The sequence below is a fragment of the Semicossyphus pulcher genome, unplaced genomic scaffold (genome assembly GCF_022749685.1).
Source record: "Semicossyphus pulcher isolate SPU_LCO1_2020_fin unplaced genomic scaffold, fSemPul1.0.p SCAF_1, whole genome shotgun sequence".
Classification (NCBI taxonomy): domain Eukaryota; kingdom Metazoa; phylum Chordata; class Actinopteri; order Labriformes; family Labridae; genus Semicossyphus; species Semicossyphus pulcher.
Genome location: NW_027211603.1, coordinates 8,394,893 through 8,406,705, shown reverse-complemented (window position 1 = coordinate 8,406,705; position 11,813 = coordinate 8,394,893). Strand labels below are relative to the sequence as shown.

The 11,813-nt window shown below is 40.1% G+C and overlaps 1 protein-coding gene across 1 annotated transcript; it reads right to left on the bottom strand.

Moving 5' to 3' along the window:
• Nucleotides 1-629: 629 nt before the first annotated feature.
• Nucleotides 630-11,566, bottom strand: LOC138588152 (kinesin-like protein KIF23). The gene is made up of 24 exons (XM_069658058.1): nucleotides 11,518-11,566; nucleotides 10,564-10,630; nucleotides 10,146-10,274; nucleotides 9,563-9,668; nucleotides 9,142-9,278; nucleotides 8,934-9,046; nucleotides 8,633-8,803; nucleotides 8,320-8,361; nucleotides 7,788-7,900; nucleotides 7,572-7,693; nucleotides 7,242-7,344; nucleotides 7,059-7,138; nucleotides 6,798-6,917; nucleotides 6,372-6,531; nucleotides 6,057-6,218; nucleotides 5,735-5,901; nucleotides 5,456-5,629; nucleotides 5,116-5,325; nucleotides 4,550-4,885; nucleotides 2,185-2,418; nucleotides 1,886-1,974; nucleotides 1,620-1,680; nucleotides 1,399-1,433; nucleotides 630-1,279 (listed from the first exon to the last, which is right to left on the bottom strand). Exons 1-24 carry the CDS (start codon nucleotides 11,529-11,531, stop codon nucleotides 1,264-1,266), a joined length of 2,961 nt encoding a protein of 986 aa, XP_069514159.1. The 5' UTR covers nucleotides 11,532-11,566; the 3' UTR covers nucleotides 630-1,263.
• Between the last annotated feature and the right edge of the window lie 247 nt (nucleotides 11,567-11,813).

Here is an 11,813-nt window from a genome sequence, read left to right as displayed (position 1 = left end):
ATGCCTCTTACTCCGACATCCTTAAAGCATTTGAAACATGTTGGTGGAATTTCACACAACCTTAACGCAAGCAGTGAGATCCAGTCCACAGGATTTTAGCAGAGGTGAGGAAAAAAAGATATACAGACTTGCTAGTGTATGTTTCTCCTGGTTTGTGTTATTTTGGTGTAAAATTTCTCACTGTTGACAGGCCAAAAATGTTGCACAAACATGCATGAAGTGTCAACTTGTCAGCAAGGCAAACTGTGTGCTTAGCCTTCAAATGAGCCTTTGACTTTAAGACTGAGTGGGTCATTGTGGCTCGGACAAAAGGAGGTGGAAATGTGTGTTTGGCCTCTAGCTTGAAGAGTTCAGCCTCTCTTGCTGTCGAGATTGATTTAAAAAAAAAGTATGCAATTCAATATCCTCAGAATAAGGATTTATAGTGTGACAAAAACATTTATTTTTCATGAAGTAAATCAGTACAAAATTCACACTAAATACATGGCCTTGTTTTCTCCTACTTGGATCAAATATGTGGAAAATCATCCAACACCAGATCTTAATCTTACATTTTAAACAGCTGTAAATAAACTGAAACGATCGCCTTTGTGGATTCAGAAATAATTATGATGAGACTTTGTGTTCCAATAAATTTAATGCCACCAAAAAGAGTAGTGTGCTACACATCTTAGAAGTTGTTTCAATAAACAGAGGTAAAAAGCATTAGACTTATTTACAGTGAGTCAGAGATTTACTTCAGCACCTACTGAACAACTCTATATTTACAGCTGATATTTGACACCCTGTTATTCTAAGACAAATGTGCTCTATTCTTTTTGTGATAAGCGTTAGATCCAATAAATGAAGAACCCTTTTAAAAATAAAATAAAAAAGCAAGCAGTGACACTATTATATAGTAAAAAAATATACAATGTCTATTGTTCTAAGGCTCAAATATTCTAATCTTTGGGTAGCAGTAAAAGGCAGTGAGAAGGTTAATTAATAAAATATTAAATTTATCTTGGAATATTCATACTTGGAAATTTAATATGTCCATGTCTTTAAGAAGTCCAGCATTCAAAAATTTAAAAGCGCACTAGTCCAGCATAGTATCATCTCAGATTCATTAAATTATAATTGCCAGTAATAATTTGTAATAAGATCAGATATAACAGAAAAATCCTCTGACTCTCAAAAAGATGCATAAGTCTCACATGGCGGTCCCTTCACTTTTCCGATACTCAGACAAGAAAAAAATAGTTCCTTCATATGTACACGGCCTCAAGGCTTTCTGCGTCTGGAAGAATGACAACAAGAAAGCATTACAAGCATTCATTTTTAAACAGTAAAAGCTGAAAATCTTATAACACGGTAAACAGTACATAAACAGAAAAACACATGTAATGATTTACTTACTTTTGATACACGTAGCTTGTGCTTGCCACTGGAGCCTAATGGGAGGGAAAGGGTGACATAAATTTGCAAACACATATAATAATTGATACTTTTAGACATGAAGAAGAGCATTTTAAATTATGTTATGTACAACACAATGCTCTAAGTGCTAAAGCATAGCTTAACAACGGTTTCACTTTATTTTTTACTTTTTTCTTTAGCTAAATTGAGTAAGAGCTTACCCTGTTTTCTATGTCCTCAATATGAACTGGTCTCTCCGCAGACCCTGAACGCCTCTTGCGACTGAAACAAAAAGGAAAGGGTCTTTGTCACTACTCACACACTAAAGATGTAATTAGAATTTGTTGGCATTTATCATGTAAGAGATAAAGGCTGGATGAATAAGTGACTCTGAATCTCTGTAGGCATGAACATGAACTTAATAACATTATTTCAGTATCACATGAGAGTAATATCACAGCCTGTAGACCTTGTGTAAATACTGTACATTGGTGCTGTTGGGCATTCTTGTGTAAGCGTCTCAATGTCAGTGAACTGCACAGCTTGTCCACCCCCTCTGGTCTTAAAAACATTGCCCTGTGGAAACAGAAAAAAAACCTCACAAATGTCTAAAAGTAGAAGAAAAACATCTTTTTAAATCAACCTCAAAGACAGCAGCAATGAATGCCCCATTGCGATACAAAACAGCAACCCAGTGTGAAACGAAAATATGATTAAGTCAAAGTCAACTTCATGCAAAATATAAAATAATCAGAAGGTTCAAATCAATCAATGATGTAGTTTTACCTTAATCAGTTTGGTCTCGATCTCCCCGTCGGAGGCAAGCTCTTGATGTCTAAGCACATACTTGTGACATTTAGACAGAGCTTTCTCGTTGGGGGCCGACACCTTGATTGCATTGGGTATGATTGGCTGCATGACAGTGTCTAGGTCCAAATTAGAAGTCGGTTTGTGGTCTACCCATTTCTCCCCACCCGCAGAGTGTGAGCGCCTGTGCGTCAGACGAACCGGAGGGGCCGTCTGGTGATCCCAGTGCGAGAAAGACAAACCAGGAAATTATTCACATGTGACACCAGCAGGGACCATTAAAAGTTTGTTGGGGTTAGTATTAATGGTATATTATTAGAGGGTGTTTGCTTGAAAATAAATGTACTACTGGAGGCCCAAGAGGGACAGGAAGTGTTTCACTGGATAGAATGTTTTTAAATGAGAAGGTTATTTTCAAGGAGTTGCTTTTCTCCATGTGTTGATTCCAATCACATAACAAACAATGTTCTTTAGCTTCCAGTAATACACATTTTCATTAAGAAGAAAATTAAACATGCAAAGCAGTGAAAAAGAAGTGTGGAAATGGTGAAGCAATGAATCCTACATGCAAATAGAATATAGTTGTGGTTGGTCAGGTTAAAGATGTGCTCAAAGGCACAGGTGACTGATAAAGGCCTTGTCTTGGTTTTAAAAGCAACTGCTACAGCCAAGTCTTTGACAAAAGACATTCATTCAGGTTCTGTTTTGGTTGAACTGATGAATGGGTCCTAATTTAAAGTTATAAGCTAGAAGGTCTCAGTTTTGTCCTCTTTAGCAGCGTGGCGATAATGGGTAATTGCGGGAGCACACTTCCCAGATATCCAGACAGTGTTGCATGTGTGACGTCCACGGTTGGCTCCGGTTGTAACTCTTGATTTTCCTTGCTGACAGTCTCTTTCCTTTTTAGACTGTTTGCTTCATCTGAGCGTCGAGTTTGTTTCTTTTTCTTTGGATTTTCACTTATTTTTGAAGTTGTATCTGTAGTCATCCATCGTTTCTTTGTTTGTTCAGCCATAGTAGATTACCGTTTACTCACAACACCGGCAGAGAGCGGAAAAGCAGCCGCTTAGCTCTCTGAAAGTCCAACCACTGCTGGGTGATGGAAAACGCGTCACTAACTGGGCGCCACAGTCTCCACAGACACTCAGTCCGTAATACTGCAAATGCAAAGGCTTTCATCAGCGGGCCATAGGCTCAATCAGCATTGTGTTACCTCATTCAGCGATAGATAGTGACTTAACAGACATTTATTTAAATGAAAATCTTCGAGATTATATCTTTAAAGTGTTGTATCACCCAATATGAATGAAAGATGTTATTTCCACATAATCATACTAAATTACAGCTTTGTCTCAATAAATCAATTCATTATTTGAATTGCTGGAAAGAAATCAGATGTTGGCAACAATTCACATGTCTGGATCCACTTGAGGTAGAACAATAATTTAGTATTACTAAACAAATCACAGGCCTGGTTCAGATCAGGACCAAAAGATCAACCAGTTGCACATGTGCAGATTTTGAGAGAGGCCAAGTATCTCTGAATGGAATGGGAAGTATTATTTGCTGGTTTGGTCCCCATGTGTGAAGTCTAACTTAGGTCCAGTGAGTCAAGTAATGGTTGTTGTTTATTTGTATGATTTAAAAAACAGAAAGTTTGCATAGCAACGCCTCCGCAAAAAGGACATGAAAATGAGACTAGATGGCCAGGCTTTTCTGATTATAGCAATTGTTAAAAGTAGGACACTCAAGATGTTTGTTCAAGAGTGTACACCGACAATAATCTGTGCTTATTGCCAAATTGACTAACAGACTAATCACTCCCTAACACGGCTGTTGTTTGTTAAGGCTTCACCTGATTTTGGTTTTGGTAAGTGCTTTACTTTTCATGAAAACCTGATTAATAAACAAGCAATGTTCTAAATCCGTTTTTATAATGTATAATTTTTACTGGATAAACATAACGAGTGTTTGTTTTTATGTTCATTGTCTGTTTTTGTTATTTTAAGTGGTGCTACAGAAATGTGTGTTATCAAGCGCAAGGAAAAAGCAAATCTAGAGAACAGTTGGAAACTAAAAGCACTACAAACAATTGACTACGACTTCTCATGAGGCTTAAGATGCAAGTCAAGAGGATTTACAAGCATGACAGACTAGTCTGCCTTATAGTCTGGATAAGGGAAACACCAGCCTACACTGATGCAGCGCTTCTTGATGCATTTCTAAACAAGCAGACATCTACAGATTCCACTACAGGTGCAGTTCTAAAAGGAGGCAAGGCTCAAACTAAAGACTCGCAGAGCAAAACAAAATCTTTAGGACATCTAGGTTCTAACACACTAACCCTTGTGCCTGCCTCTAGGTCTAGCCCATAGACAAGAGTCGTAGCAGGGCCCTCAGTGTCATGGGCCCAGCGGTGGCCTCTCCTGCGACCCACGCTGCTGGTGCCCTGGCAGTGGGCGGGAGTCCGGCTCCTGTACTGGGGAGTCCCAGCATGCCTAGCCTTGCTGCTTGAGTCTACAGGGAGCCTCTGCTCCCAGTCAGAGATGCAGGAGGCTACTGAAGGATAGGCTGAAGAGGAGGAGGAGGAGGAAGAAGAAGAGGTGGTGGAGGTGGGGTATGGGTCCTGAGCTGCCCTAACATTGGCTCGATTTTGGTGGGAAGGAGTTAGGCTGAAGTCCTGAAAAGTGACGAGGGAATGGGGCCGAGCATTGTGGATGTTAGAGTCTCCAGAATAACACACATACACAACAGGGTGATACAGAGAAGAAGCTGCTGTGTACAGTCAAGATAGAAATCATTAGATCATAATTAATATCATGCAAAATTCCCAAGTTAAATTCAGTTGTACAAGAGTTTGATTAAGTGCACACTGATGGAAGAGGCTGAATTACAGAGTAAATAACTCACAGGAAGAGGCGTGGGCGAAGCGGATCTCTTCTGGGTAAAGTTGCGATCTCTCTCTCTTGAGGGCCTCTCGGGCTTCTCTGGGCGATTGACAGAACCTCCTCCACCGCCATTGCTGCTCTCTGTCACTATGGCCTTGAGCTGTTTCAACTTTTCATCTTTCACCCACAACTTGTTCTGCATCTCCAGCTGCTTGGCGTTCACTCGCCTCTCCTAATTAGAAAACACCAGCAGAAGACTTGAAAGAACAGTCTTTAGACTCTCTGTAGTGTCTGTGCAAGCCCTCAACATACAAACCAAATATTTTCCAGATAGTAGGCCTCCTGTCAATAGTTCCACTTACACACTCCTTCTCCCACTTGAGTTTGGTGTCTGTCATCACACCCTGCATGCGCTGCTCCATGCGCCTCCTCTCCGTCAGCTCTCTCTGTAGCCTCTGCTCCCGGGTCTCCAGCTCCTGTTGAAGTGAGCGCTTGTCCTGCTCATACATGCCCGTTGTCTTCTGCAGGATATCGACCTGAACAGAAGGAGTGGTCGTGTGAGTAGTGTGAAAGTAAAGGTATGGCTTTTGTAAGCATGTTTAAAATGTTGCTAAAGAAAAGTAGAAAGAAGGAGCCAACACCTTGTATTCCAGCGTTTTGGATTTTTTCTCTAATCGTTCTAACTCCGCCCTCTGGTTGATGATGACTTTGTCTTTCTCACTCAATTTGCTTCGTTGATCATGGAGGAAGGTCTCCTTTGCATTCAGCTGACTGTCAAACTGCTGAATCATGGACTTCAGTGTACTGGCTGCAGGAGAAAAAGCATTAATGTAAGCTGTAACCATTTGGCTCTAAATGTCGCCTTTTCCTGCAGGCAAAATAAATGCACCAAGGAAGTGAGCACAAGGAAGTGAGCTCTCATACAGCAGAATAACATTCACGCGGTGGAAAATGGGTCCGTACCAGTTTTGTTGAACTCCTCTGTCATCATCTGACGGATTCGATGCCTCCTTTCTAGGACCTCAATCAGGCGCGGCAACGTCTGATCGTCACCTGGGTCCACCAGCTCACAGGGTGGCAGGGCTGGAAGGCTCTCTAGGAGCTGATTCAGCAGACCTGGATCATCTGCTATGAGAGTAAGAATTAGTCACACAGAGCTTAGTCTAGACTCAGTAACATGTATAATAATTGAAACAGCTACATTTTTGTTATACATATCTAATATACAGGCTAACACCAGCACAAGAAGCAAGTAGTCCAGACTTGAAGTTAATTTACCAGCATTACTGGGGCCTCCACGCTCTTCTAGGCGTCGGGACAGCTCATCTTTGAAGGCCTGGTTTCTGTGTCTGCGTCCTGCAGCAAGACCACAGATGGGTCGATCAACTGGCCGCGCCACCTCCACCTCCTGTGTCATCTCAGCGAAACGCATCACCAACTGCAGGCAAACAATTGCATATCATTATAAAGAGACTCCTTAAATGAGTGAGCACACAGCAGCGACCCAAATCAAATACTGCAAACTTGGGAGGAACTTAGAGGCACATAAGAAGGAAGTGGGTATTAGTAACAATGCTCTCAAATTTGACTTTGGGTTTATTGGCAAACTATCCAACAGGTCCAATGTTAGTTCAGACTTTAAAAGATAAGATTTGTGATTAAAATAGACAACAGTTAATATTCAAACCAAATACAATGTCTTACCATCGTTTCATCATAGTCATCCGCCTTTGGGTTGACACATACGATCATCCTGACTTTTCCTTCTCCATCAAAGTAGTTTTTAAACAGATGTGTAACTTTAGAGTCCCTGTATGGCACCATCTGCAAGAAAATAAAGGCTCTGTGAAACTACACCTACTGGAACATACCCATTGAATGAGTATATATAATATAACTGTCTACAGAAATAAAATAGATTTAAAGAATAATGATACAAAAATGAAGAGATGATAAAATATTAACCTTATTAGTTCCACACATCTGGTTTTCACGCAGGACTTCCATGCATGTGCGTAGTGTCATCAAGGACTGGTTAATATTACCTGTAAATGAGACATTTGGTGACAAAAACAAACATTATTAAACACTTTAAAAATCTGCAGATAGAACGAAAGTTCCTGTTTCCACAGTGAGTGATAAACCGACCTGCTTCACGGAGACGGCTCCCTTCTGCTCGGGTTCTGCTGGTGCGTTCACTGCCCGCCAGGTCGACTAGACACAGCTGGCTAACATTCACCTGGTTTTTGTCCTGCATTTTAAAACACTCCATTAGCATCACCAAAGATCAGCTGAATATGTTGGGACAAGAGGATATGTACTTATTGGTCGGGCTTTTTGTCACAGCCCTTTTATCTTTAATGGATAGTGAGAACGGATTCAGACCTTTTTTAAAAAACTTTTAAACACACAAACAGATAAGCTTTACGTATAAAAGAAAAATAGATTTTAATACGTAACATTGGAGCTGCATGTTACCTGTAGAATGTGGTCTCCATCAGCATCAAGTGGAGCCTGGGCCAGTTTCACTGTGAACACACTGTGGGAGCGACTGGATTCCCGGTTGAGTTGAGTGTTGGCTATCCTTCTTTTCTTTTGTCCTGGAAACAGAGCAGTAGATCATTAATATAATATGTGAAATCATCAACAGCAGAAACAATTAATACAATACAACTATAAGAGGTTACCACTCACCCTTCCAAAAGACTTCAAAGGCCTCCTCTGTAGACTTCACCTCGACTTCCGTGCAGCCGGCCACGTACATGTTATGACTCTGATCCTCACGGAGAATCTTGGATTGAGGCGGTCTGAGACAAGTAGATGAAAATAATCAACATACACCAACAATGCAACAGTATGACATGTTGCTTTAGTTAGATAAGTAGTAAATGCAAAAATGACGTTAGTGTCATCATCTAAATGAAATACATTCCAGAAAGACATTCAAACACATTCAGGGGAACAGACACATGCCTCTGGGTTTGCACATAAGCCATTCAGGGAGGTTACGGGTCTCCACACTAATAGTAGCAGCAGGGAGCCAAACTTTAAAGACAACAGCCACTAGAATGACGCAGGGCTAGTAAGCTACACATACTGTATGCTATTTACAGGGATTTGGATTAATGGGATGAAAATTCACTGAGGACCTACACGACATAACTAAAGCGAAGGTTTGACTACAGATCAACTGTGTGATGTACTTTTACTGGACGTGGACACATACATGAACTCATTGTTCCGCACAGGCGTGCCTCCAGCGAGCCACCTACAAAATAATATATTGTTTAAAGTGCATCTTGTCAACATTGAACTACAAAGAAAAAAACAGCTTAATCAATTTTTAGTAGTAATCTTATTAAATCAAAAGGAGTTCAGACAAATTGGTTTGCGGTGCACATTAGCAAGGCGTAACAGTGTGGGTGTGTAGTTGGGCAGCTGTGCAACTCAATTTGTCAAATACCCTGTAAACAAAAGGGCTTTGTCGGACAATACTTGACATTGTTTATACAAACATGAGCAGCCTTCCTGTTTCTTACTTTGGCCTGATTGGGTCAAATGGAGCATCTTCAAGGAGATCATAGATGTAGTTGTTGTATACTTCGATGTAGGACACAAAGACGCTGTAACAACAGTCTTCATCCACACTGTCAGATTTACATGCCTCCTCTGAGCTGATCATATCTGCAAACTCCGGGTCAGCCTTCTGCCTAAAAACAACAACAGAAGAAAAGCAATTGTTAAACAGCTGTCAAAATAAAGTTTAGTCAGTTCCATCAGCAATATGAACACATTAAATAGTACAAAAAGTAAGTGTGATATAAAATGACTCATATCTACCTGGAGGATGGAGTTTTGGGCACAGACTGCTGACTGTCTCGCTTCTGTCTCTCCAGGAGAGCATCCACTTGATTCTGGATCTCCATCCCATTTTTGTCGTCTGCTTTAAACACCTAATGAAGATTCAAAACACTTAAAATGTATCAACCCTTTAAAAAATGGCATCCTTTATTAATTGACCAATTAACACATGGAATGAAAGACGTACAAATCGTTTGGCCTGAAAGGGACCGATGCTGTTGAAGAGCATGTCTAGAGAACGAGGGAGGAGTCCGCCCTCTCCAGGTGAGCCGGTCATGGTGAAGGTCTTACCACTTCCAGTAACACCATATGTAAACAGCAAGCCTATGAACACAGAATATCACAAATTCCATAACCACTACTCACACATATATTAAGCTGATGTTGAATTATTATATGTCATATTATTGTCATAATGTTTAATTTTTAAAATGAGATGAAAACACACATATCTCCACATATTCTGACCTGAGATCTGATCATATTTTCTGCTTGATAACATTCAACTTTTAACCAATTATTAAATCTGTTTTTGACTAACTTTGTGTGTGAAAAATTGTTTGGGATTCTGCACAGTGCACATAATTATTTAAAAATATTGAACTCACCATTTTTACAGTGAATGAGGTCATCTACCAGGGGCTTGGCAACATCCTCGAACAGCTCAATTTGGCTGGTATTAATGCCAAATACTTTTTTAAAGGAGTACTGTGTCTAAAGGACGAACAAACAAAGAACACGTGGCACGTGTAAATGGCACTTTACAGAACATGGACATTAAGATCAAATATATACATTATTATCGTTGTTTATTAAACCTGTTTGTGTCCAGAAAAAGTCTCAGGTTCTACTGAAAACAATTTCATGACCAAAACTCCTTCATGAATTTCTTTGATCAGTATTAATGTCAATTTTTTTTCTGAAGATGATAAAAATGATACATATCCAACGAAATCACTGATGATGTGAAACCATTAGGGACCTTTGACAAGATGAAGTACAAAGCAGATACTTGTTGAGGTCAAACAACCTTAATCACTGTTGGCTGTTGACATCACATAACGTTTCCATTAACCTACTGTACTTGACTGACACTAGCTCTTCACTGAAATGTCAAGATGGCTACAGATGTTAAATTTGCTTTACATGCACAGATAAGTCAACAAGCAGAGAAGGCTGCAACATGCTCACCTCTTTGAATTCCCCATTGCGGTTGGCTTTAAGGCCATCAGGAGCGTGAAGCTGAATAGTAGAGCTGCTGATCATCTCCACACAGCATTCCTCATTTTCTGCTCCCAGCGGACGTATACGGCAGTATACCTACATAGATGAATGAGCAAATGAGAGCTCAGAACTGAATGATAAACAAGCATGTCAGCACCTAATTCTGTTTTAGTAGATCAGCCCCAAAAATGTCTTCTTTTGACATAAACTAAAGCTTAAATATAACACATTTATAAGATTCTCCAGATTAGCACATTATAAATTTAGTCTTGACAAGAATGTTTATTTCATTTTAATTGAGGGCTTAAATAGGAAAAATATTGTCATTTTAGAGTGGCTGTGATGTGATATTGTTTCAGATTGTAGGACAGTGGTGTTCACTCACTCCAACAGGATCTTTCTCTATGCTGGATGGCTTTTTAGGGCCCGGCCTCCGAGGAGTCTTCCCTTTGCTGTTAAATATAAAGCAATACAGAATCAATGTTTAGAAAAAACAATAGTTATACACTACATTAACACATTGTGGTTACTAATTTGGATAAGTAAATTAGACTACATGGCCAAAAAATGTACTGCCTCCCACACTAAAATTCAGTTCAAGGCTCTGTGCAAGCTTGTCAATCTCTTCCATACAATACTGATATACACGTCTTCATGACTTTGTGCATTTTAATGTAGAGACAGGAAAGGGCTTTCCTTTGGGGAACTATCTAATTTCTTGTACAGCTTTAATGCTGAATATGAGAATAAGTGGAAGTGATGGACCAAGGCTAAACCACAAAAGATAACAAGACAGACCAAAGGTAACGTTCAATCTATGTGTATACACAGGTATGTGGTGGGCAGACGTGTCCCCATACTTTCGGCTATAGAAAAGGGTTATGTTCCTTCGTCTAAGTCTTATGTATTTTGTCGCTTAGTCCAAACGTCTTCTCAGTTCACTTATCTTAAACTAGCAACGTTAGCTCAGGTGTTATTAGCCAATGTCACACGACACAAGTGATGGTCAACAAATAGATGAACTTCACGTTATATTTGCCATATTTGGATTAAGTTTTTATGACTAGGTATAGCAAGGAGCAGTGAACGGTTTGGCAGTTTAGCTGAAAAGTGAATGCTGAACTCTATCATCGATATTGACCAGTTGCCAGGGCGGTCAGCTAACGTTAGCGCCAGCTGGCTGCGCTAAACAGCGAGCTATGCTTACATCGCTGAGCTAATCGTTTTCTACAGTTAGTGAACAGTGAGCAGGTTACGTTAGTTACCAACGTCTCTATGTCTAGTTGTAGCTTGTACGTGATTTATCGAGTTAAATGTAGAAAAAAATAGTTATTCTTACCCCGGTCTCTGCATTGTTTGTGTTGGGAAACTCCTCAACGTTGCAGACTTGTGCGCCTCTCTTCTCGATTTGAAATATCCCCCGTGTGAAACGTTTTCCGAGTGTCTGACATTTCAACCAATCACAATGCAAACTGGGCGTTGAGGAGCGGAAGTCCCGCCTCCCGCTACCTAGCCCTTTGTTAACGCTCTTTGCATTCAAGTGGGGTCGGAATAATTGTAGAAAGGAATTTCCGTCTAGGGAAAAGGTTTCCTAAAGCTACGTATTGTATATCCTATTTGTCGTATATGTATTTT

What these genes read in the sequence shown, in the direction of transcription:
- LOC138588152 (XM_069658058.1), bottom strand. An exon ending in ATGACTATGATGAAACGATG is followed by an intron (nt 6,532 to 6,797) that starts GTAAGACATTGT and finishes GTTTGCCTGCAG; the next exon opens with TTGGTGATGCGTTTCGCTGA. An exon ending in AGAGGAGTTCAACAAAACTG is followed by an intron (nt 5,902 to 6,056) that starts GTACGGACCCAT and finishes TTTCTCCTGCAG; the next exon opens with CCAGTACACTGAAGTCCATG.